The sequence below is a fragment of the Periophthalmus magnuspinnatus genome, chromosome 16 (assembly GCF_009829125.3).
Source record: "Periophthalmus magnuspinnatus isolate fPerMag1 chromosome 16, fPerMag1.2.pri, whole genome shotgun sequence".
Taxonomy (NCBI): domain Eukaryota; kingdom Metazoa; phylum Chordata; class Actinopteri; order Gobiiformes; family Gobiidae; genus Periophthalmus; species Periophthalmus magnuspinnatus.
This window is the reverse complement of record NC_047141.1, coordinates 16300953-16327908: the sequence shown is the minus strand read 5'-3', so window position 1 is coordinate 16327908 and position 26956 is coordinate 16300953. Positions and strand designations below refer to the sequence as shown.

General features: G+C 37.7%; 1 protein-coding gene across 2 annotated transcripts in view; it reads right to left on the bottom strand.

Annotated features, from left to right (window-relative positions):
- The window catches only part of znrf2b (zinc and ring finger 2b), a 46620-nt gene that overhangs the window by 5974 nt on the left and 13690 nt on the right, over positions 1-26956 (bottom strand). For both annotated transcript variants that reach the window (XM_033980434.2, XM_055227706.1), the window contains one exon: positions 8679-8774. In XM_033980434.2, coding sequence (XP_033836325.1) covers positions 8679-8774 — 96 coding nt within the window. The remainder of the gene's footprint in view (positions 1-8678; positions 8775-26956) is intronic.

The following is a 26956-nucleotide window of genomic DNA, read 5'->3' as shown; positions in this document are numbered from 1 at the left end:
GGAAAAGCCAGTTATTATGGACCACTGTAGTACATGGCAGCTCAGCTGAAGAGAGAAAACATGTCTAACACAGTGACAGCGATCGGTCAGACGCAAAGGGACAGTCAAAGCCCATGGGATTTCACATAGGCCAATGGAAAAATACAGAGGAGGGATGTTCATTTTCTTTTTTTTCTGAATAATAACTGTGCCCTTGCATTCACTTAATACATCCTAGTAACTCATTTGCCGTTGCTTTAAAACAAGTCTTGTATGCTTCCTCTTTTGTCAAACTAACACATTTGATGCCTTGTTTTATTACATCCCATTGTCAAAAAAAAATTGCAGTATCTAATTCATGTGTATCATTTTAATATAAGAAATAGAGAAAAAGAAAGTATTCTATTCATCCCCTAGAAGGAGAAATTCAAGTAATGTAATATTCAATGAACAGTCTTTTTCAAAAGACGACATGGTACATGAAAGACTACTATGCTATTATAAATCTTATTGCATAAAGTTACAAGACATAGTAGCATTCGTCAATAGGCGTATGTTGCGGTGTAGAAATCTATATCAGGTATCAAGCTTTTTCCTTGAAATTCCCATCCTATCCTATTTCCTGGCAATTCAAACTTCCGTACCTTTTAATCCATATATTCACTATCTTCCGTTGTATACGTCCAAAACATCTGACTTTATCCCCATGAAACATCAGCTGTCTGTTAGATGCGTCTCGTACTTCTAAAAGAAACTGAACATTTTAAGCTGCAGATTCCAGCCTACTCACAAATTATTCATAAAATGTTTTTTTTTTTCCCCATGTGTACATATTTAGCCTAGACCAGTGTTTCTCATAGTGTGGAATGTGTACCACTGATGGTATGCAAGCTCCTTCACAAGGTCCTTGGACAGCTCTTTAGTATCTGGGTTTGCCTAGTTTTGATCTGCTTTTTAACCTAGAATAGTCCTGTTAGATACTTTATTTAGATGTGGTGGTACTCTGAATGTCAAATATTTTCTTTGGTGATACTTGGTGTGAAAAGCTTGAGAGCCACTGGCCTAGACAAAAAAGATTTAAGCACTGGTTAGTTGCTCCTCGTGAGAAGCCATAGTTCTAGATATAGTTCTATAAAGCAAAACAAATAATCTAAGTAGTTTATGTATTAAAATGCTGAGAAAAACAATGCTGCTATTAGTTATATGTTTTGATCCCCAACAGCATACTTGGAATATTTTCTATGTGCAATTTGTTTTTATAATAAAGTCAGCCAAATTAGCCTAAATAGAAACTAACTATAAGAATTTGAGCTGAAAAAAGATAATACTGCCTTACAGTGCAGCGCTTCTGTATTCACAACACAAACCCATGTGACCTGCTCTCAACTTTAGCTCCGGTTTAAATGACAAACGTTTTAGGTCCGAAGTCCTGCGTGTCACTGCCCTCCTGTTGTCATGTTGTGTACACAGACAGCTGTACAAAACATTGGATATATTTAGACACAAGAGGCCAGAGCCAGAGGGTGGAAATACACACTCTCAAGGCTGAGCCAAAGAGGGTTCACCTTCACTCATAAAACTGTAAACACATCACTGTTCTGGCCATTGTAACAGCAGAGTGAGGAAGTCTTCTACACATTTGTATAGGATAAACTGTTGGGTAACAGTGGGTTAGTGGTAAGAGCATTGGTCCTCAATCTGTTGTTGTTGCCTTAGGTGTGACAGTGAAGCATTTCCTGACCCACTGACTTTTTTAACAAATGGGAGCAAAATTCAGATGTAAATTGACAAATTATACAGTAGCTTTGAAGAGGAGTGAAAAAACCCCCGACAATTTATACTTTTGAAATGCAAATACTATTGAGGTTTTTTACTATGATTCATAATATGTATTAATGTAAAAAAAAAAAAAAATTACGTAAACAATAAATAAACAATTCCTCCTGGTTGGCATGGATTAACCCATCCTCAGTGATATAATCTTTGACAGTAAAAACACAGTTTTGCCTCTGACTGACCCCAAAGTGAACATATGGGAAGCCGGCTAAAGTTTCCAATCAGGATTATCACATGGTCTGTGGGAGCTGGTGGAACAGTTCAAACTGAAGGCATGAGCGTGATGGGAGTTAGCCTGTGTTATCGCTAATGTTTGAATAAAATGAGAAGCAGACAGCGCTACCCACCGTGAATACAAAAGAACCACTCACCTCACTGCACCTGTCTGAGCTGTTGTGTCTGTGTTTTGTAGTTTGTAGTGTGGCTATTCATTTTGACCACTTTAATTACAACCATCGATTCATCTTGATGTACAATGCATTTGATATTTGGCTCATTAATTCAGAAATCCTCCTTTGCTTTTTTGGATTAGGCACTAGGTGATGCAATTACTCATTTTACGCCAGTGATTCATATTCTTTTGGCAGGGTACTCACTGACATTGGCCAAGTTTTGTGATTTTTAAAGCAAGTAGACTAGTTTTTACTGCATTTGGGAATTTTGTAACATTTGTGAATTCTAACGCGAATGTCGAACACCTTTGTATCCATGGAGATGTTACTGCTTTACCTGGAAAGTTCCACAGTGGCATACACATATCTCCATAGAGAAGTAGGCGACACCACGAGGTCAATGACAGGTCAGCTCTGTAATCTAATATATGCAAGATGAGTTTAACACCATACTGCGAAACATTCTAGGCAAAGCAGCAATATTTCCATGGAGAGGCAAGTGACAGACCCGTCGCCACAAAAAATTACATACAGCACCGTTAAAATTGTGAATAATAGTGCCAAAAAATCCAATACCAACTACAATCTCTGATATTTGACTTTCTAATTCATCTCATATCTTTCACCAAATTTCCCAACGCCAAGTCACAACAGCTTCAACCATGAGCATTATTTATTTATTTATTTATTCTCTGCAACTGTCCATTGACCCCGGCTTGCCTGTGCCTTTGTGAGCATACAACACTTTAGATGCCCTGTGGAATGACAGTAGTGCTCGGTGTTATATAAGCTCATGGATGTATTATGTCACCACTCATGCTCCCCGTGACAGTGATACGTATGTGTCCGAGTGACTGGACAGGGTCACTGCAGAGACAGAAGGAGGGAAAGACACGTAAAAAGAGCGGGGTGGGGGTAAAAAGAGGGAGAGACAGAGAGAGAGTGGAGTGTTTACAGGTTTGCACGGTCGTTGGAGAGCAAGAGAGGGAGAGAAAAAGAGAGAAAATTGGAGAAAGGAAGGGCAAAGGGTGCTTACGGGTCTGCAGGGCCACTGGACCGAGAGAGGGAGGGGGAGAAAAAGAGAGAGAGAATTGGAGAGAGGAAGGGCAAAGGGTGCTTACGGGTCTGCGGGGGTCACTGGACAGAGGAACAGAAAAAGATAGAATGAAGGAAAAGAAAAGGAGAGAATGAGATGTGTGATAAGGAGTGCTGCAGCGTCTGTGGGGACAGAGGGAGAATGAAATATACAGAAAGCTATATATCGGATTATAATAAAAGGCAGAGCAGCACAGGGGAGCAGCTGGGAGCGCACATTCAGTGGAGTTAACACATTATCATGAGATCAGAACTTGCTTACGGCACGACTTTACACCAAGTTTTTTTTTAAACCCATTCATATATTGCAGCTGATAAAACGGTTCCACTTTATACAAATCACACCTTAATAAAACATGAACAAACACGCAATTCATAATGAACAAATAGTTTATTAAGAATGATTCAGGCTTAGTAACTACTTAAATAAGGAGTTATAGTGTTGGGGTCTTAACTAAGCCTGACGATTCTTAAATAATAATTTGTTCATTACAAATTAAGTCTTTGTTCATGATTTATTAAAGCTAATTAAAGTGTAGTCATACTAAGTGTTACAGATAAAACATACTTGTGTAAGTCCTACTGAGAGCGTGCTCCTCCAGGCTACCGATTGGTTGGGAGCATCTGAGGCTTCCTCCCACTGAATCTGGCATGTGTCCCGTTGGCTCGGGTTGAGAAAAAGGCCTTTGTGTATTAAAGTTATTATTACTGCCATATCGGCCCTGTGCAGTTTGTGTTTGCTCTGCCACACACACAAATGTAGCTTTTTATCAGCTACAATATTCACTGCCAGTTATTGCGTCCATAAAGTACGTAGTCTATTAATAAGCTTGTACAATAGTGGAGCAGAGGTCCAAAAATGTGTCCATCCAAAAATGTAATGAATGGATTTTTAGGAACAATTTGTCTGCTACAAAAAAGAACCAAATGATAAATCTTGGTGTGCATCATTATATCCAAACCATTTAAAAGCATGAATTACAGTGTGGGATCTTACAATGTGGAAAACAGAACTAGTTCATTTTAAACTGTTTGCAGTGGTCCAAAGTTATTACTCACTTAGCGTATGCATTCCGAGCATCCTAATTATTCACTCCGATAAGTTTATAAGCACTTTTCATAGCTGTCAGAGACCAAAGCAGAGTTTAACATAACGACAACTCTCAAGCTAACAGTGCATCTGATTATAGGACAATAAAACGCTTCATAATTAGATGTTAACAGCACACAGTCAACACGTTTTAACTCCAAGAGCAGTTTATGCAATACATCTGTACCGGGGCGAGAAATTTTTCTCTAATACATGGAGAAAATCAGGTACAGAGCCTTTAAGTAGATGGGGTCTGACCATCAATAAAATTTTATTTTTATTTATTTTACCGGGCAAAAGAGAGAGAAGAGAGATGGCCACTAAAAGTTTTATTCAGTGATTTTAGGTAAAAGGTTAATCTTGAAAATGTGTAGATTTATAGAGTTTGTTGTGAGCAAAGGTTGTAGTGAATGGTTAGCTAACACATGAGGTTATGTGGTGATGTCAGCAAAATGTGTCCAAAACAAACTTTTCTGCGACAATGTTTACTTCACTGCAGCTGGGGAAAATCTCCAGCTAGTCAACTTTTATCAGAAATCAAATCTATTCATGTTTTTTTTTATAGTGTGGGCATTTTAAGGTACTGCAAAAATGTCAAATTATTAAATGAACTAAATACAGATTAAAAATAAGAAAGATTTTTTTTTTTTAAATGATAAAAAGAAACCACGCCAAAACATATATAAACATCCAATATATAAAGAATTCTATGTATTTCCATTAAAATGCATAAATAAGTTAGTCAAATGAATTTCCAATGAGTTCTCTTCTCAAATTATGCATTTGTATTTAATGCAAAATAGACCTTCAAAGGCTGTTGTGTAACAGCTCAATGAGTATTACAGATCAGGCACAATTTATTCACAATGTGTTTCACTGAGGGCAACACAACTAATAGGTTTCATAGACAAATATAACTATATACCCGGCTAAAAAAAAAATAGAGGTTTAAGAGAAGACTACAGCAAATCTCCTTATGATCTGAGTACATTTAATAGATTTTACTCATGGGGTTACAATCTCAAGTGTATGGAGCGGTCTTTGGTAATATTGCTTATATCAATACTCTACAGACATATATCAACTTGTGTTACTGTGACATGCCTAATAGTGCCTTTAAAAATGTTACAGACAACAGACAAACAGTTAAAATGCTTTTAAAAAGTCATTCATTTGACAGTCACATGCTCCATCATCACCTCCAGATGTTGCCACATATTGAGTGACTCCATTTTGCACAGGCATGCAGAACAATTTAAATGGACCAAAACAGTGTAGCATAACTAATGTGATCGCATGACTTTAAAATAGGAAGTGAAACAGGAACTTGGCCCAGCTGAACAGGAAGACATAAAGGAAACCTAAAGCCCCTATAGAAAAACATGAGTTGTGTTTTGAAATTGTTGTTGCACTTCTGGGATTATAACTGTATTTAAAAGGTGATCCATCTGAAAAAGACAGAACTAGTTTATTTTAAACATTGATCCAAAATTATTCTTCACTTGCGTGCATTTAACTACTCACTGCAATGAGTGCTTTTCACGACTTTCAGAGTCCATCGTGGAGTTTTGCCATCACGGTAAAGCTAACAATGACCAGCGTCCTAACCTCGCATTTCTACTTTGAAAAAAAACCCTCAATCAGTAGCAGTAAATCAAAGTTACAAGCTTGAGAAATATAGAGGTGGCATATTCTTATACTATGATGCTACTGCAATATTAAGGGAGGATTTCTACATTATGTGTCATACACACCAACAAAGTGGGCTCCTTTTCAGGGCCCTTGTGTGTAAGTTTTGAAGTTTTAAAACAGATATGATCACATCTGTTTAAAGATCTGATCTTTTTAGTGGCGGAGTTTAACTTCCTTTATAGTATGGCATCACTCGCTGGATTGACAAACTGTGACTGCTGTCTACTCTTGGAAGCAAAGATGACAGAACTAGAGAACCATAACCCCTTATGGAATCAAACCTAGAATATCGTGAGCAACTCCTTGACTCAGACTTAGAGGTAACACTGGAAAAATCTATGTCCATCGCCATGATGAAAGAATTAGATGTGACCATTGCTGTTCCCGGTGTAAATTTCATTCCTGCTGGTGTGGGATGCAGCCAGTCAACCTCTACCTACGTTCAGCATGATACATGGGGTTGTCATGGTGCTAAACCAATGGGTCCAACTTCGTCTACTCCCTCGCACAATTGGTCCCTTGTTACTATTAGTAAACACAACGAAAGTGCTCACATCGTCATGCAAGTCCTAATTGGAGGCAGCCATTGGAGGTGTCAAATAGAAACTTGTTCAGGTCAAGAATGTTAAATCTATGTCTATTAAGTCACAGTTACCATCCCCTCTTAGGCAAGGCAAGTTTATTTGTATAGCACAATTCGTACACAAGGTAATTCAAAGTGCTTTATAGAATAAGAAAGACATTAAAATCTCACAAATCAAAACATAAATAATCACAAATAAGCATCATAAAATTACCATTAAAACAGAAGAGTGCAGAATAAAAACCTTTCTAAAAACCTTTCAGTCATATGCAAAGAACTGCTTTGAGCCTGGATTTAAACATTGTCAAGGTAGAGGCCTGTCTCACATCTTCAGGGAGACTGTTCCAGGTTTTAGCTGCATAAAACTGAAACGCTGATTCCCCCATGTTTAGTCTTGACTCTGGGCACCAGCAGGAGGCCAGGTCCCTGAAGTCCTCAGAGTGCGAGATGGTTCATATGGCACTAAAATGTCAGAGATGTACTTTGGGCCTAGGCCATGGAGAGACTTGTTCACAAGCAGAGCTGCTTTAAAGTCTATTCTTTGAGCTACAGGAAGCCAGTGCAGAGACCTGAGCACAGGACTTATGTGCTCATACTTCCTGGTTCTAGGCAGGACCTGAGCAGCAGCGTTCTGGATGATCCTGGTGGGACATCACAGCGGTACCCACAGCATTACAACAATAAAATATGAGTAATTCCCACGTTTATAAAGATACAAATAACGGGAAAAAGGACAAAAATTACTGAAGTGCTCTAGGAATTCCGTTTGTAGACTCTGGAAGAGTATTAATGATCTGGAAGAGGAATTGCCTGCGATGGCATTAATTTAAATAGGGTTGGGGAAAAAATGACTCCTTATGCATATGATAAACAACATCTCATGTGACTGTTGACAAAATGAGTGCTCACCGGCTTAGATTCTGCATTAAACTAATTAATGTACAGATATCATGTAAAATATTTTACAGATGTGAAAGAAATGATAACTTAACATTGTTAATGTTGTTAACATTATTATTACTAGTATTACTAACAAATTAATCCGAAGCGTCAAATCACTCCTGGTCAAACTCAAATAACCCTAGTATCCCTATAGAGTCAGGCCTATTTGAGATGCAACACAATAAATTGAACTGAGGTATACAATTTGATACAAAATAATAGGAATAAAAGTAACAATCAGCCACTACTGCAGCAGCCAGTTTTTGTCAGTGAAAGATTGGAGCCACAGTAGGTCATGCAAATGTGTTAGTATTATAAAAGCGCTTTTGTAATGAACTGCCATAAAAGTCCAGACTGAGTAAAGGTCATGTGGTAATACGTGTGACTAGACCATCCAATCTGCAGGTGGGACCCGATCTCACCCAGTAATAAAACGTTCAGAACCAGGGCGCTGTAAAAAAAGTCCTTAGAGAGTTTTATATCTCCTTTATGTAATTGTTGTGGTCCAAAATGGCGGAAGTTGGTCTCCAGTTGCAGTGACTGTGCTTGTTTTTGTGGGCATAAAATGGATAAAGGCAAGCCGAAAGTGCAAGTGTAGTAGATATGCGCTGTACTTTGGGTCACACCTGGGAAATTAAGTCTTGTAAGGTAGTTTTGTGAGATTGAATTTGACTCTGGAGCCAGGCATAACAAGGACAGGAGATGGCTCTTTAATGCAGACCCTGTGAGTTCAATCAGGCTAAAACAGTATTTGGTCTGCTTTCATTTGAGACCAGAGTAAACAGTAGGTTGACCATCCATTATAAAGCATTTCTAATTTAGTTGAGGAGAGAATACAAGACATATGTTAAACCATTTATTTATTTTGGGAAATAATTAGGTATTGTCAGAATTAATGGTTTTAAATGCTGCGTTCCTGATCCTAAACCGTAAGTGGAGAACATGTTTCAGAATGAACTATAAGCTCCAAGATATTTTAGTCCCCTCTCTTAATGGTGAACCAGGACCATCAGAAGAGCATTATAAAATCCAGTAGTAAGCATCGTGTTGATATCTATAGAAATCTTACCGTTGTACGTGACTCTAGGCTTTGTTAGACACAGGACAAGGTGCAGATCCATCTCATCCGACGAGACAAACTTGGAGCAGACTGGGCACTTGAAGCCTGAAAGAAGAGGAAACGTATATTTAAAAATTTTGTCAACATAAACATGAAATGGAACTTTGTTACATGGTGCTTCTAATCATGTGATCAATGCAATTATTGTGAGTTATAATTTGTCATCTAACCACTGTTCATGTCCCACCACAGATACAAATTCAGCATACCAGATGTTTTCAAGGACTCAGAATGAACCATATAGCAATGAAGTGGTTAAAATTGAAAAAAAAGAAAATATATATATATATATTTTAGAGTAATTTAGTCAATAATACCACAAATTCACACATAAGTTCACATGTATCAAAGTGTCAACAAGATTTCAAATGGAAGTAAGCAACAATAGTAAAACAAATGAGGCAAAACCAGGCATAACTGCACACTGTCATCAGACGCTTGTTGTTTACCGAGGGCCATTTGTTTCAACCAGATCTGAAACACAACTCAATCTGAGCAGGAAGCACCACCCACACACACAGTAGATTCACACACAGAGCAAAGCAACTATCACAAAGCTGCTTCAAAGATGGTTCTCCACACTGCCATAGGAACCAGGCAATCACCATCATTATCTAACTATACAACAACAACATTATACACAGAGGTGTACTCCCACCTGAGTAATATATATGACAGTGGCAGTGACAATACTCTCAAAGCCCACCACACTCTACAGGATTTTACAGTTTTTAAAGATTTAAATGTGCGACAAACAGCGCACACCACAAACAGAATCTTATCATCCTCCAAGCGCAATGACTACAGCGGACAGGCCACACACCACAAGCGAAAAGTTGTGAGCCTTGAAAAATGTAGTGCACCTCACGTCCGCTGTGTCCTGTCTACAGTAATACGATGGCTTTGAGACTCAAAAATGTTCCAAAAAGCAGAGCACAGCACTTGAAATTGGATACAAGTCAAAACTGTGTTGTTATTATTATTTGAGAAATGTGGTGCAATAGTTCAGATGAATGCTTCTAATGCACAGAAGGCTGATGATAGACTACACAGGAAGAAGAATCGTGTTTATTATAGCAGTACTTTCACTCTGTTCCACGCTACATTGATGAGGAGGATTTATGCAAGAATCTCTCCCACCTTTTTAGAACACCTCAAAGTGGATAAACAATGCTGTTTGGTGGACTGGGTGTTATTATTTGTGGAGGACTCTAATAGATAATATGGATGAGAATGCTGCAGTTTAACTTTACAAATTTACGAGAGATGAGTAATAAAGTCGCCTAATTATTTTGACTATTTCTATCTTGCTCCTCTGTGTCCGCCACTCTGTCTGCCCCACGTTTTATTGGCTGTTGCCGTGGTGATGTTTTGGGGTTACAATATGACAGGACAGCTCAGACATCGGATTAAAGATCGCAAACAAAGATCCAAAGTCAGGTCACGCTTCCCCGAATACGCGGAGAAGCAAATTAGACTTAATTCGGGCAAATTATCCTGCGTGTGGTGGCCCTCACTTTAGTAATGGTTTGGTTACTCGTACCACAATGGTTAGCTCTACAAGAGACAAAAGTTTAATCTGGACAAAATTAAATGATTTGAACATTTGTGCATTCAGACAGGGTTCTCTTAATTTTTTACTCTTACTTGAGTAATTTTCTGGAAAGCTACTTCTAGCACTTCTTGAGTAGCATATGATTTTGAGGTAACTTTAGTCTTACTTAAACCTACTACTCTACCCATCCCTGATTCTGCACCACAGTGCTTTTTTAATATATATTTTCAGAATATCAAAAGCCTTTAAATTGCTAAGCATCGATTCAACGCATACCACCGTTCAGTATAGGGCTTATCATAGTGAAATGTGTTGTAACTGTAGCACTGTGAGGCAAGAAAATAGTAAGATCAGTCAGACCTGGGGGAGATAATCGCAGCAGGTATAGTGCTTTGATTCCAATGTGCAGTGAAAAATATGTCCGTATTTGGTAGGGGGAAGATAAAGTCAGTCATCCAGATGAAGGGAAAGAAGGATACCATAGATCTATTTGCATGTCATTAGCTTGAGTACATAATTGCTCCTGTCATTTTTGGCCAATTGCACCCTGCATTTTTGTGTATTGGGAAGTTCCTGAGTATCAAAAGACGTTATTGCTTTGCCTACAATGTTCCACAGTATGACATAGATCTGTGAAGAGGTGACCATGCTTACAGTTAGAATGCAAATTTTTCAAGGATTTTTTAGCAATAAAAACTGTAATGACAAAAATGCTAGAATAGATAAATATGTTTAATGCCATACTGTGGAACATTCAAGTCAAAGAAATAACATCTCAATGGAGACAAAGCAGATGGCAGATCCCGTCTCACCAGAGGAATTATTGTGAGGGTTAAATAAAGAAACAGTTCTCATTTTCCCAAACTGAATCTATGACAAAAATGTGGCTTACATTATTATCTCATAAAATACCACGGATCCCTGCATGTGACCCTCGTCGGCCTGCCAAAATATTCTGTTGGGAAATCTTCAGGCAAGTCTAGATATAGAAGATTGGAAAATTGACAGTAATATTGTTTTATATTAATCTAGTAAATTAGTACGATCCCAAGTTCAAAACAGATTAAACCATATATTATAAAGACAGAAAAAAAAATATTACAGAGAGAAACATGGCCACAATAGCTATTCGATGTATTTCTACCAAGGGAATTTGTCTGAGCATTTTCAGCTCAGGCAGAACACAACTGGCCAGGATACACACAAAACAAAGTGTCCCCCGCGGCACTTTTTCCCACCAACAACATCTCCTACAATATTTTTTTCAGGAAGACTAATATTACCTCACACTGAAACTTTGCCACCACTGCACCTGCACTCACTGCTACCTGCTTACCAATGTATCACTTCTCCAAATCTGGAAAAGTAAAACCAAGATTCATCTGGACTACTTCTGTACAGAATATACAAAGGGCACCCAGAAAAATGTATTAATTCAATTATATGGTTTGCAGATGGATGAAATTCAACTGTCTCTACAATAAAAAATAACCACATTGTGATAGTATTGTATATTCTAGTCCAAACTGGTCTGGCTATGCTTCTGTTGTAGGGAGTATTATATGGCAGTGATATTATATGGCAGTGTGGGACTGGCACAGCACAGAAATGCTATTTCCCTGTCACCAACTTGGCGAAAAATTTGTTTTACCAAGCAGCTCAAGTTTACCACTGTGTACTATGCAGGGGTTATACTGATGATGTAGTTTGGGCTGGGTCCCATAAGTGGTGTCGGGAAAAAAGTAATGGTATTTGTAGTATGGAATAAATGTTGGTTGCAAAATGGGGTACCCAAAAAAAACTATGATATGTGTTTTAGATATGGTTAATTATCACTCTAAAATAAATTATGTAATATTGATTTAATAGTCTCTAAAAACTATTTGGGGGATAATGATAAACACTGCATAGGTAATGTAGAGTAATGTAGTGTAAACAAACTGGTATTAAACTGGTACAAAGAAATGGGATGTAGAGCACATAATTATCAACAGATTACTAGTTTGTTTTTTGTTAGAGGATGTAATGTTCACTGTTGTATAATTGCAAGAATCTCATCTTATCTTATTCAAACAACAAGGAATCTATACCAAATCAGTAGGAAAATCACAAGAAGCTATGAGGAAAAACAGGAAAAAGCTAGAATAAGCAAAGTATGTATTTTATATTCTACTCTGAAAGTGCACAGACATGCATGCTTTACACATCTGTTACAAGGCAAATAGAAACCAGCCCTAAGTTAGCAGAAAATTCTATGTCCATGTTCTGACATAAGGCTAATCTAATCATCATCCCTGTGACCTGTGTGCAACCCCTGCTGCTTCCATTGACATCACTGTCCCCTTCGTCATGGTAACCGCGCCCTCCCATGATGCATCGCTCCGTACTGAACACATCCAGGTGACGCACAGGGGCTAAACCTGTCGATGAGAGGCCTCCCTAATGCAAAAGCTGTCACCGTGGAGATACCGATGAAGCCATTAGAAAACATGTGACCTATTTAAAAGACAGGCAGGAAATGTGGTTCTGGTTTGGGCAGTCGTGGCAGTTGTTAAATGCTAAAACTGTGATTTTATGTCAGTAAATAGTATACTTCAGATCACCCAAATGTATATATTATTTCAAATGCATTTAGTTTTTTAAAGGGGCAATGTGTATCTTGTCTGGGGGAGGGTATTCTACTGGCTTGTCTCTATAAGAAGTGCCATTTTTTGCCTGAAATGATGGATGCACTAGCTATAAAATATATTTAAGTTACGTAATGCAGATTTAAATCACTCGGTCTTCAATTCTGCAATTACAGTCACAATCCTGCTAACAACCAATCAATTTGACCAACTCACAGAGGCAAGGTGGGTTAAGTCTTGCCAAAAGATACAACAACAACAACAACAAAAACATACACTGAACTACCAACCTTACCAAAGATAGCAGGAGAATTACTCTGCCACCTGAGCACTACCTTTGACTAGATTATAGTCGGCGTGTTTTGTTGTACTGTATTTGTTGTTATGAGCTACAAAACTTTAAACAATTACTGAGAATTGCTCAAATATGATACCAATTTATTCAACTTTGAAAAAAAAAAAAAAAAAATCAAGATACATTTTGTGGATTTAATTGACAAAATCATCATCCTAAATGCAATCAATCACATTTTTTAGTACAGTGCATGGGATGTTTAAAAGTGTGGATTGAAATCTGGTTTCTTGTAGTTGGTGTTGACTGTGAGAGTGAATCCCGTGCTTGGCTGCTATGACTCATCCACAGAACATGACAGGAAGCTCTCTCCAGGAATCCTAATATGCAAAAGTCTCTTCTACTGCTCCTACTGCTCTGAACCATTTGTATTTGCCTTCACTCTACAGAAAGTACTAGAACTAACCGATGCATATCCTAATGCAAACAATAAGGATAAGAGGTAAACACTGTATTTGCATTGTAATGTGTGCATTGAAATCAGTTCTTGAGCTACACAACTTTATCAGATAAGTGAAAAATATGCGGTAAAAATAGATATTCCCAGTTTTGTCTTTTAGATATGACTTGAATAAGCTTGTATGTGTTGATGAATAAGAAACAGAAAGTGAAAGTAAAGCCCACGGAACAGTGCATGTTAATTTTTTTATTTTTTCTTGCTTTCTTTTTGACAGACAAACATAAAATATCATATACAGTGACAATGGGCAATAAGACATGCCAACATATACCAAGACATAACATGGTTTGCAGATGTAACAGCTTTTAACAATTGTATGTGACAAGTTTGTGTTGTGTGACATATGTGTGTGTGAGTATGAGTGATATTTCCGTTTTTTTGGGGGGGTGTAAAGCGGACAGCAGATGAGAATGAAAGTACTGGTAATTCGAATAGTGAGAAAAGACGCTATAGAGCAGAACTAGAACCATGCATTGTAAAAAAAAACTTCTTGTAAAATACCACGAACAGTATTTATCAGCTGAACCATTATGTGTTTTTTCTGCTAACTGCTTTTTTTACACAATTCATCAGAAAACAAACGTGGCCATTCTAGTTGAGAACTAGCTTATGCTAAACTTTATCATAAACTGCTAATGTGTACTATTGTTTAATAGCGAGAGCTTGATTTATCATCAGAAAACAATGGGATCTTCATGTTGTGAGGTGATAGAACAAAACTTTGCTTTCTGTGCCATGAGTGCATGCCAAAGTAGGGTAGGGTTTATAAATTGGGAAGGGTTTATAAATGATACGCAACCATTTTCAACAATAAAAACACATAAATGGAATATTTTTGGAGAGTTTTGAACAGCCATGGGGCCATTTCTATTATGAAGCTGCTTTAGATCAATAAGGCCGTGAAATAACCAAACTGTAAACTCATGATCTATGCATGCATGTCTTCTTTAAGGAAAGACAATCTGAATGAAGCATTTGGTTAATTTTGCAACTAATCCCCATTTCCTCATAAATTATGTATCCCGCTCTTCTCACTTTCCACAATCCATAAAAGAATCAATCACATGCTGCATATTTAAATGTTAACAGTATTGATCGATAGTATTTAAAGATCCCCCCAGCCCCTTTCCATTACGAGCCTCAGTTGTTTGCCCTCACATCACCGTTGTCCTGACCCCAGACAGCAGGGTCACGTGATCAGACAGTTTGGAAATATCACCGCAGATGAAAAAATGTCAGCAAATTCAAATGGTGTCCTTAAGAGACACCAGCACATAAGGTCTGTGCCAAGAATAACAAGGACAGTAATGATTTTCAACACTTCACTCCAGAAAATCCACTCCAAAACGCTTTTATAGCTGTAGTTTAGCGCTGTCAGAACTTTGGATCTGTAATCTCGCTTTATACAAGGATATAGTTTGTAATAGAATAGGGAAGATTGCAAGGTGATAAGTCAAATTGAATTCAGTTACAGCAAAATGGATGAAATTACACAGAGAGCACAAGAAACTGGCCCCATCTCACAGTACATATAAACACGTTCCTAGAATTCAAACAAGCAATATTGGGATATTCAAACTCACACATAAATGTGTCATTTGTTGACCTAAAAAGACCTCTCTCAGACAGATTAACAAAAAGCTCTTTGGTTGAGTTATATTTTGCCCTGTTTCGCAATAGCCCAGAATATGAAATAGAAAGAATCTGAAACTCAATTATGAACTAAGTGCAAAAATGAGCATACATAATAATATACATTTAAAACGATATGTCAAAGATAATAATGGTAGCAAAACAATTGTTCCATCAGTGTACTGGACTTGTGTTTACAGAGCTCGTTATAAACTAGCGTCACACCTCATTAGGTACACACTGCAGTGGACAATTGTGGACAAATATGATACAAATATAGGCATTTAGCATAACTTATTTGCAGTGCAGTGTTTGGGGTTATTCTGGGAAATGCGTTGTTATCAGGCACAAAGGACTCTGGGTAATGGCAATCAGACTTTCACTTCTTATATCATGGTGTCACAAAAGCAGAACGGTCTATTGTATGCACCGCTCAGGCTGGGGTGAGAAAGGTCCTTTGGGGACAGATCATAAAATAAGTTTCAGTTTTACATTCGAAGCATGTTTGGGAAACTTTAGAAACAACTGCCTGTGCAAAGTATACAATTTGTATTTTATATTTTAATCAAATGCTAATATTTTTGAGAATGTTTTCAAATGTGAATGTGCATAGAAAACAGATTGTACTGAAATGGGACATACGCCAGGCCATAGGTTATAATGGAAAATATAGTGCCTTGTTTTGCAGATATGAGAGGACAAAACCAACAGACTGGCATGGATAATAAGATATAAAAACCTATTAAGTTTAACTACAAAGGCTAGTGTCAGCACATAACATTACAATAACTATTTTTAATGGGGAACATGCTCTGGGGTAAGAAACGGTTTACAAAACCTTAACAGCAAAATCACATCAAAGAAAAAAATATTATTCACCGGTTTGTATCATTGTTTGGTCTGACTAGTGCATATTAATGAACTTAGGCCTACATGATATGCAGGCTGTAAACACTATCATTCATACACTAGTGTATGTGTACACACTGGAGGTGAGGTGGATAAAGGTGTCTTGGTCTAAGGGCACAATGGTAGTGTGCGCTGGTCTGAGTGGGACAGTGCTCCTACAAATGAGCCAGTACTAACCAGGCCCAATCGAGCTAAGCTTTAAAATTTTACTCATTTCAATTTTGTGCGCATGTATTCTCTCTTTCGAGCCTTCCTTTCATTCCTACTTCTTTTCTACTAGATTTTCTTCATTGTCCTTAAACGCTCCCTTGACTCTCACCTGCTCTTTACAATCGGTGGTACCATTTGTCCTGCCAAACTCTCCATCTCTAGAACAGGGCTGACATCTTGTATAAAACCAAAGCCAAACACGAATTGATTTTACTTCCACTCTGGACTTTTCACTCCAGCTTGCAGCTTTAACTACGAGGGACCGCTGTTCATCGCACAAATCAATTGTGTTTTCACTTATTTTTGTGCTGACTAACAGTTCTCCAGGCAGGCAGCTTTAAGTTCAGCTACCAAGTTAACACAAAATCCCTTCCCATCACTGCTGCGCTCTAATCTACCATTTGGAGAGCATTCAAGGGCACCACCTTCATTATATGCACTGCTCCACTCCGGCTCCGCTTCAGCACATATTGCGCAGGGAGACATTATACAGGATTTATGAATCGTCATATTATTGATCAGTCCGTTGATCACCGGCCCACGCCAAAGCTGCAGCCCCCGGTCGCATAAACATCTATGGAAACACGCACACAAGCATTTTAAACACATTACAGATAGGACTATAGATCATAACTGGGGGTACCAGGAAATGAAGAGGATGAAGGGTTTCTCAGAACAGAGGAGGAAGTTAGCCTATTATAGTTAGCCTACTATAATGTGATCAGCGCAAGATTGAAATGAGCACCTCTGGTTTTCCTGGATTTCTTTAAGGCAGTTGGAGTGAAATTTCCACACTCATCTAAGAAAGGAGGACAATAGGAGTCAAGTATGCTACATGATTAAAAGATTGAAATTTTGAAATTAAGTATTGACGTAGAATAATCAAGACTAAAAGATCACATGCCTCAAAGACATGCCTCAACAGATATTTTGTGAACACTCTTCTTCCAAGGCTCCAGCATTAGGCAATTGTAAAAAGTAATCATTCTGACATTATAAATTGTCTTTTTCATTTTATATAAGATTTTGTCATCATCACAAAAAAAAAACAAAAAAACATCAAAAATAGAACAAGTGTGGAAAAATTTGCACTTACTGAAATAGCTTTCATTACAGATGAGACACACAACAGACATATATTTGCAGTTGTGGATAAAAATTTTCAAACTGCTTAATAGATCTAAGAATGTATTTTTAATGCATATTTGACTTGATAAAATGTTGACAACCTGTTGTCATTTACACTATGACTTATGCAAAATCAACTTAATAGGTGAATGGCAAACTATAATAATCAGTCGTCTATTTGCATATGTCTCCAAGTATTAAACCTGATTGATCTGTCACTGGACTCACTCTGCAAAATAGAAAACTCTTAAGGAATAGCACACGAAAGCACAAAGTAATAGCAACTCAAACTGCTAACTCCACACTAATCCTATTTCTATGGCCGCCCACCTTGTCATATTAAAATAAACTGAATAACTTAACTCAAACTCCTTCACGCCTATAAATCTTCATTGGTGTAAAACTATTTTTCACTCCCTATAAAACTGCCCTCTGGCTGATTTATAGGTTGATTTTTAAGGTGGTTCAAAGCTCACATGCTCATCAACCCCATTCATTCCCATTATATTTATATTCTTTCTGCCATTCCACATTTGGCAGGTGTATCCTGCACTTCGATCCATCGCACCAAGACAATACCGCTGCCAAGGGTTATCCTATTGATAGACTAAATAGAGATGTTGCATGTATAATTCATATCAACTTCAATTATTCATATCCCTTTTTTTAAATGTGGAGGGGATGGAGAGTAGGCCGGAAGAAAAGGGGCATATAAAAAACGTGCGCAAAAACATAAGGATATTATGGGGTTGCGTTTTCAGATGGGAAGCGGTGAGGTGAATAATAAAAGAACCTCTTCAGTTCAGTTAATGTCACACTCCACTATATAGAGTATTCCAGCGGCGTTTCTTATTGCCGACTCTGCAAATATTAGGCTCAAGTAGAGAACTGTGGGTAGCCGTGAGGACGAGAAAATGGTTACAGGGTCGAGGTGAGGACATATTAAAAACGAAGGTGTTTGAAAAGGAAAGAGGGGACTATTTGGCTTAATTAGCGAGAGTTAATTTACACTTGGATATAAAGACGTAATGTGTAATGATCTAATACACTGTCATTAGCTAAATACTGGGCAGTTTGCAGTGTTAAAGGTTAAAGATTTTAATTGGCGTATTTAATTAGCTTTTTCAGGCTTGTAGGATCCCATAGGTTGCATAAGGAAGTGGACTAAGTGTGATGTCACCCATAGCGTTTGGCTCCAGTCAAATGAAGCTCGTCGAGGCTAGAAGTTATGGAGCGAATTTGGAGCTGTGTTTCGACCGTTAGTATCACAACAAACAAAGAGCTAATCTGGAGCAAGGCTGTAAGGTAACGCCCCTTCCCACCGCTGGTTTATAGCATGGAACAGGCGCTTAGTAACAGTGTCAAACAAACCTGTTGCTAACGCTAGTGGGAGCAACCTCGGGGAAAGGGGGCATCTGATTGGTCTATTATTAATGTTCATATCTTGATTTATGGACAAAACGGCGAAATAAAAACACCAGGACCATGTAGAGTGTGTTAATACAATGATTTTAAGACCAAAATGACAAGGCTCACCGCAGCAGTTACAGAGAGAGGTGACAATATTTCAATGTAAAAAGAATGGGAGCCAGAAGCATGCCCATGATCACTTCTTGTTCAAAAAGCGGAGGTTAGCAGGTCCATATATATCCGTTGATAGAATTCCGAATTTGTTTGCTATCTCAATGTCTATATTTTCAATTAATTGTGCATCCCAAATATACAAATAATGAAGAATAACCCTTAATATTCTTACACTAATTTCATTTAATGGTAAATCTGTTAATTATTCTGTTAATCAGATAATTCAGCAGGAAGTTGACCGAGGATGTCGACTTCCCTCCCCCTGGCCCTCGGGCTTGAAGTGTTGAACCACATTTTAATTACCTGTCTCTAGTGGCACAGACAAGAACAAAACCACTGACGTCACACCTGCTATATGTATGAGCTTCTAGACAACAGTGTTTAGCACTGGAGCGAGAGAGAGGGGGAGAGAAAGAGGGAGACAGACTGGGAGAGAAAAACAGATTTTAAACAGTATTGTGTCCATCCAAACATTTTGCCAAATGTTGTGAAGAAAGAGAGACAGACACAGAAAGAGAAACAGAGAGCGGAAGAAAGATGCAAAGGAGAAAGAGGAAAAGACAGAGAGAGAGAGAGAGAGAGAGAGAGAGAGAGAGAGAGAGAGAGGGAGGGAGAAACAGAGAGAAACAGTGAGGAGGAGGGAGAAAGAGTGAGAGAGAGAAAGATGGAGAGAGGGAGATTAGTGATAGCTGGTTGAGTTATTCTGCAGCTCATCTCATCAGGGTAGATTTGTGCTAACCCGGGCTGACTAACAGTGGCTTAACCTACTGCTCCCTGATCTCATACAGGCCTAAATACTGAGCGGTTCCCAGGAGCCAAACCGGGCCGTGCACTTCCATGTGTTTTCTCATTACCTGATCACACGTTGACCGCAAGACTTTGTGGGATATTTACAGCTGACATTTACATCAGTTCTCCTGGGTCCAGACAAGACTTGAAACTTGCTTCCTGCTTGATATGCAAAACACATGCGGAGATAAACCAGGACTTCAGATCATGTTGAGATAATGTGTTAACTGTGCCAGTGTAGAACATTTATAGTGTCTTCCATTACAAAGCAGAGCTGTTTTCCAAAGATGTATGGATCAAAAAAGGGACTAGCGGTACATGCTTAACGAGGTTAGCGGATATGGTAAAAAAAAATAAAAATAAAAAAATAAATCCTAAAACTGTATTCATAGCCATTTGATTTATAATTATTTATATACACTTCATAGATTGTAGCTTCATTGTCCCTTTAACATGTGACAACATCTTCTGAGTTCACACTGTGATTACATTTGCCGATCACACACGCAGAGCATGACACAGACAAACAATAGCAGGATACAGTCTAGACCTATAATCCACAATATGAACACAGAATTAAGGTAAAAGAGATTGAAACACATGGTAACACTTTATAATAACTGCATGCCAGTTGATGCATTTGTTCGTCATGACTTTAACCATCAACACATTGTGCGTTCACCAGGAATTCACATAAATTTGCACGTTTTACTGTGATGGCAGTGGAGATACATTAGCATGCTGTTGGGATTATCAGTTGCTACCATCACTGTGAATGAACAAATGCATTCTTTTTATATGCCTTTGAACCTCAAGTGCACATCAGACAATATGATAATGTCAACCTTGAGAAATGTTATGGTACAAACACACTAAGATTACATCTAAACATTATTTTGCAGAAGACTAGTGGTTTGGTTCTATGTGTACTGCGAAATCACTACAATATCATCCTAGAATTACAATGACTTCTGCGCTAATTTGTTTTAATGGCTTTGTCTGAGCCTGAAAAGTTCAAACATGTGTATCATATCTCTCATATAAATATGAAATGGAATAGTTAAAGATCTCTTGAGCATATACAATTCCCTTTCATAATAGCATTTTGAAGTAGAGATATTCTATAAAAAATAATAAAGGCTAAGTATTTTTTATTAAAAAGCATGCATTTGTCTGTAGTAAGTGATTGAATTGAAGCCTTCCTCCTAATAACTGTTACTGTCAGTCAATCACATCCTACTACCCTCTTAACCATAGACTGTGCCACAGAAGTGTAGACTGTTCCACAGAAGTGGACAAAGTGAGTGTGACGTCACCCATAGCTCATCAAGGCTAGAACTTATGGGGCGAATTTGTAGCCAAGTTCCATATTTGGAATTGCAACTGCAAATATCATAGCAACCAAAGAGCCAATCCCGAGCAAGGCTTCCCACCCACACAGCTGATTTAGCACAAAGTGGGTGCTTAGCAATAGCTAATGTTAGTGGGAGCGACCTCGGGGAAAGAAGACACCTGATTTGTCTGTTATTAATGTCCACAGCTTGAGTCAGGACACAATAGCGAAATAAAAATACCAGGATCATGTAGAGCCAGTCAATAAGAACATTTTAAGACCAGTTACAGTTACAGAAAGAGGGGCGACCGATGTAAAGTGAATTGGAGCCAGAGTCGAAGGAGCAGGAAGCGCACCCATGATCACTTCCTATTTGTAATGTGGTGGCTAGCAGGTTAGCTATGTCCAATTATATATACAGTCTATGCTCTTAATCAAGCCATTCATATAAATGCTTTCTCTCTTCTCTCTGCCATTTCAGCTCAGTGCCATCACCCTCTTTGCCTCATCTCCACCGCAGCGACACATCCACTGGCCACCTCATGCTTTCTGCCAAACACCACCAGCCTGGTGTAATCATTACATTTTAATTTAATTACTTACTTAATTACTGAAACTATTCATTGTACCACACTTTGACAGTGGGTACATTTACATGGTCATTAAAAATCTTAGACTAGAATAATCAGATAACCCAATAATTAGATCTGATTGTTGGTTTGTTTACATGCTCGAGAGAAATTAGATCATCAAAACACCTGATGATATGTGACACTTAATAATTTTTAGAGTAACTATTAAATTAAATTTCCATTTCAATATTTAAGGAAAATTATTTCCCAGAAATCAGATAATGATCAGGATTTTTTATGTAAATGTAAAGTATAAGGCCACTACTTCATCCTCATTTTCACTCCAAACCTGAAATAAATTGATTACCGAGTCACAGTTTATAAATCCTGCCCCTGTCTCCTCTCATGCGTGTTAGCTCCAGTGTGGTTCAGGCCTGTCAGAGGAGAAAAAGGATGAGCATGCTACAGATGGCTCACATCAGCCAGCCGGAGAACAGACATTGCTCCTGCTGCTTCAAATCAAGAAATAAACAGAGTTGCAATCGGAAAGAAAAGACTTGACCTCCAAATGGCTAGTGACTTACAAAATCCAATAGCTGATAGTTATCTTAGCAATACTTAATGGAAAATTCAAGTCTATACTTTATAGTCCATATTAATCGATATTGATTTTTGATTTATTTTTCTTTCTCAAAATTAATAAAATTCTAGATCCACAGCAATCAGGTTTTAGACCAGACCACAGCACGCTCACGGCCGTCACTGCAGTGGTCAATTATGTAATTCATGCCTTGGACAAGAAACAACACTGTGTGGAGCTCTTCGTTGTCCAAGGCCTTTGATACTGTAGACTTGAATATACTCCTAAATAAACTTATAATAAAAGCTTTCTCTAAATTGGTTCACCTCATACTGTCCAAATAGATGACAATCAGTAATAGATGGATGCATCTTCATGGTCAAAAATAAAAAAGGGTGTTCCCCAAGGTTCAATCCTTGGCGCCTTATTTTTTTAATTTGTATATAAATAATATTTTCCTGTCATCTTCCTATTGCACTGCCCATTTTTATGCAGATGACACGATTTGTATTCTATCGCACCCACTGCTCAGGAAGCACTATCCAAATTACAAAATGCATTTAATATTTAACTATGCACTTCAGATCTCATTGTCACGGGTTCTTACAATCCCATCTGTACTTTAAATGGTGACCTCATTGAACAAGTCCCTCCTTATAAATCCCTCGGTATTTGGTCGGATAGCAGGCTGCTGACAACCTTTCACAAAAATTTTAAATTCAAATAGGCTTTCTTTACAGGAATAAAGCCTGTTTTTCATATAAAAATAGGAAAACATAAATTAAAGGTACAGTCCTTTATTCACTTGATTATGGTGACATTATTTATGGTCACGCAGCAAACAGTACCTTAAAAAATCTTGATACTATTTATCACAGCGCACTTTGTTTTCTTACTTTTGACAATTACTATACTCACCACTGTGATCTGTACAGCAGGGTTGGCTGGACCTCACTGCAGACCTGCAGACTTATATACACCCACATTTTCATTTACAAAGCTATCCTAGCAAAACTTCCACATTATCTCACCTCTGATTTAATTCAATTCACTTCATTCCCATACCAGGTCTCAGAGGAGACTGACCTTAGCAGTACCACAAATCTATACAGAGTAAAGGAAAACTGGTTTTAGATTATATGCCCCTCATTTATGGGACACTCTCATAAACCAAATAAAACTAAAGCATGTCATTTCCTAAAGTAAATTTAAACACACTATATCTGTCATCTTTTCAGACCATTGTAATTGTTTTAACTGAAGCCTCTGGAGCTCAGGTTCAGTAAATATTTAAATGTACATTTTACTATGCATTTTTTAATTGTATGTTTTAACTGTGTACTCAGGACTCCTTTGGAAATAAGATGCACGCTCAATGGAAAATAAAATAAATAAAATTGCCTTTCAGTATTGACTGAACATTAACAGTACAGACCTTTAATCAGTGCCATTCATCACAAAAACAATTTCCTCCTCCAAAGTCTTAACTCTGTTCCAAACCACATGCTTTTGCTGACAGGACTGTGGACCTCTCAATTAAAAAGACATCATCAAGACATCAATGCACAGACTTCAGCTATAGGATGGGCTTTGAAATACTAGACAAGATACCTCAATAATAGATTCCTCTGCAATTCTACAACCTCATTATTTGGTAGTGATGATTCCATAGTTGGATTTGTCTATAAGTCTCAACACGTTTACAAATACCTGGCCACTATGAGGTTAAATTCCACCAAAGGTTGCTGCTCTCTGCTCAAACACCATCACCAACTTTTCCTATTAGTTCATCTGTGTAAGGCTTTGAGTGAGTGACGGCTCATAGTATGTATGAAATTTCAATGCCATGGAATGACTCTTTTAGTCGATTAAGCGATGCAAAGAACATGTCTTATACAAACATGAATTTCTGTAGTCAACTACAGCCCTACTGCCTACACATCCCAGTTAGCATATTTGCATTCACTGCACAAGTAGTAGATAGTGAGAGGTTAATTTTCATGTCCCTGAGAAATACTTCACACAGGCCACTGATTCAAATATAGTATACTATATAGTCTATAGGTAGCTATATTACACAATATGGGAAGTACTTCGCATCTCCTCTTGAGTCTTTCTAACCATTCATCCACCACTACTGACAATCATTTGAATATGAAATAGTACATTAACAGGAACTTGGGTATATTTGATGGAATTTAAAAGTTGATTGATGAAAAGTGAGGAGTGAAAAATGCAGTTACAACACATTAGATTATGTGATTTACAATTCAAATGTTTAGCTGCAAGATTCATCTCAAGTGGCATAATATTACACAGTATTTTCCTTGGTGGTTTCTTTATACACCCGATCAGTTCATTTTCCTGTTTCAATTATAAAATAAATATTATAAGTTTTAAGGTAACTTGCCAAACTTAAGGCTGTCCATTTATGGAGAGAATAAGTAAAATACAATATAGGCTTTAGATTAAGATTGATGCCACAGGTCAGAGGGCTAACTACTCTGTCACCGTGTACATAAATACACTGTACACTAAAGCGTTTACCCCCCAACCACCACTGCAACATTGAACCAGCGCCTTGGTTGAGGTCTTAGTTTTCTACAGTTGCAAATTCTATTAAACATCTTTAAAACTTTAGGAGATGTGCCTTACGCTTAATTAAAAACTAAACAAAGCTGACTTAGTGCCTGCCAGGAATAACCACAGTCGTTAAAATCAATAAGAACTTTATTCAAACATCCAAGCGTAAGTAATAGCGGTTAGATCCAAAGAGGCCATGTCATTAGCTGGCCTAGACTCTTTCGAGTGATACGGATAGTGTGAGTTGAATGTATTCTGTCCATATGTTTCAGTGTTATATGCATGTTATATGGATCCCAGCTGTGTGAAGATGATCCCCGTATGTTCACAGTTAAATCAGCACGTTGTCATTCACAGTCCATGGAGCAGCGTCAAGGTCGAGCTTTGTTTGACTCTCAGATCTAACTCACTTCTAATACGATCTGAACTATAACTTCCATCCATGGAGATAGACAAGTTTAAGGCTATAGTGGAACATTCCAGACAAAGCAGTAACATCTCCTAGGAAACACTTGGAATATTTTGTGCTCTGTAACTTCTCAATTTTCACTGTGGTTAAAGGGTCTGTACTCAGTTTCTTTCCCATGTATTGGAGCAAAATTGCCTTGCACCAGCACAGATATACTGTATAAGCAGGTTTTGATTTCAAAACAAATCTGCTGCTTGTTGTCTGTATCCAATAATAAATGTTATTGTCATGAAGTGCACGTTATCATGATAGTTGTTGTAATGAGTATGCTCAGAATGCATAAGGTGATTTACTGGACCACTGCAAACTGTTTAAAATGAACTAGTTCTGTTTTTCATATACGTAAAGAGACTGTACCTTATTTTTACTGATGATATTGATATCATTGCCGTAAAGAAAACTAGTTTTACTGACATACAGAGTATTAAAGATGCAATGATATCTTATTATATTATACACTCCTCTTAAAAAGGCGCAAAGGATTATGGTCTATATACTCAATGGCCTATTTACCAGGTATCAGTATGAGTGCTTTGGCAGTGTATGTTTGCAGGACATTCTCAAGGTTATAATGATTTCAGTTAATCTGAATGCTATTAGCAGAGTCTGTGGATTCAATTTCACCGAGGATCTTCTCTTTAAATCACTCCCAGACACCACATGGCTCAGCCCTTGAAAACATTTCTCAAAGACCAATCAATATCATATTTTTACATTTATTTGTGACTGTTTCTGGTTCAGCTCACACTGCACTTGTCACTGAGAAAGTCAAACATAACATGTATAGTGCTACGCCAAGAGCAGAAAATCATCAGTTAATGCAGGCCAAAGGACAGGATATCAGAGACTTTAGGGCTGAATTATATGAGCAACTGAAAGGCTGCAATTATTTAGATAAAAGAATGTTCTCTGTTAAGAACACATAATCTTCTATTTTTATAGAAAAATCTTGTCATACCTGTAGTTTAGATCTCCTTCAACATGTTCTGAAATTAATGGGATTCTTGTATTAGTTAATCAGTCCATATTTCAGTCTTCTTTCAAATATTAATGCTCTTTGTCCTAGAATTGTTTGCAATGAGCACTCTAAACAGAACGAAAAAAAAAAAAAAAATCGTATTTATATATTTTTCCACAATCAGTCAGCCCAACATACAAAAAAAAGTTTAAAAAAGTGAAAAGATGTGTTACTAGAGCAGCAGTAATAAGTAATAAATATAAAATAATATGAAATATTTGTAAAGTATGTAAACAAGAACTACTACTTTGCCTTCTGTTTTCCATTCATCCATGACCTTCGATCCTTTTAAACTTGGTTAATTTGTCTTTTAATTTAGCTCGCTGAATCATGTTTATCCCAACATGCATTCAGCCAACCGCATTGTTTGTGTCCCCCAATGCCTGCTAATTAGCACGTTACCAGCCTATTTAAAATGCATAATGG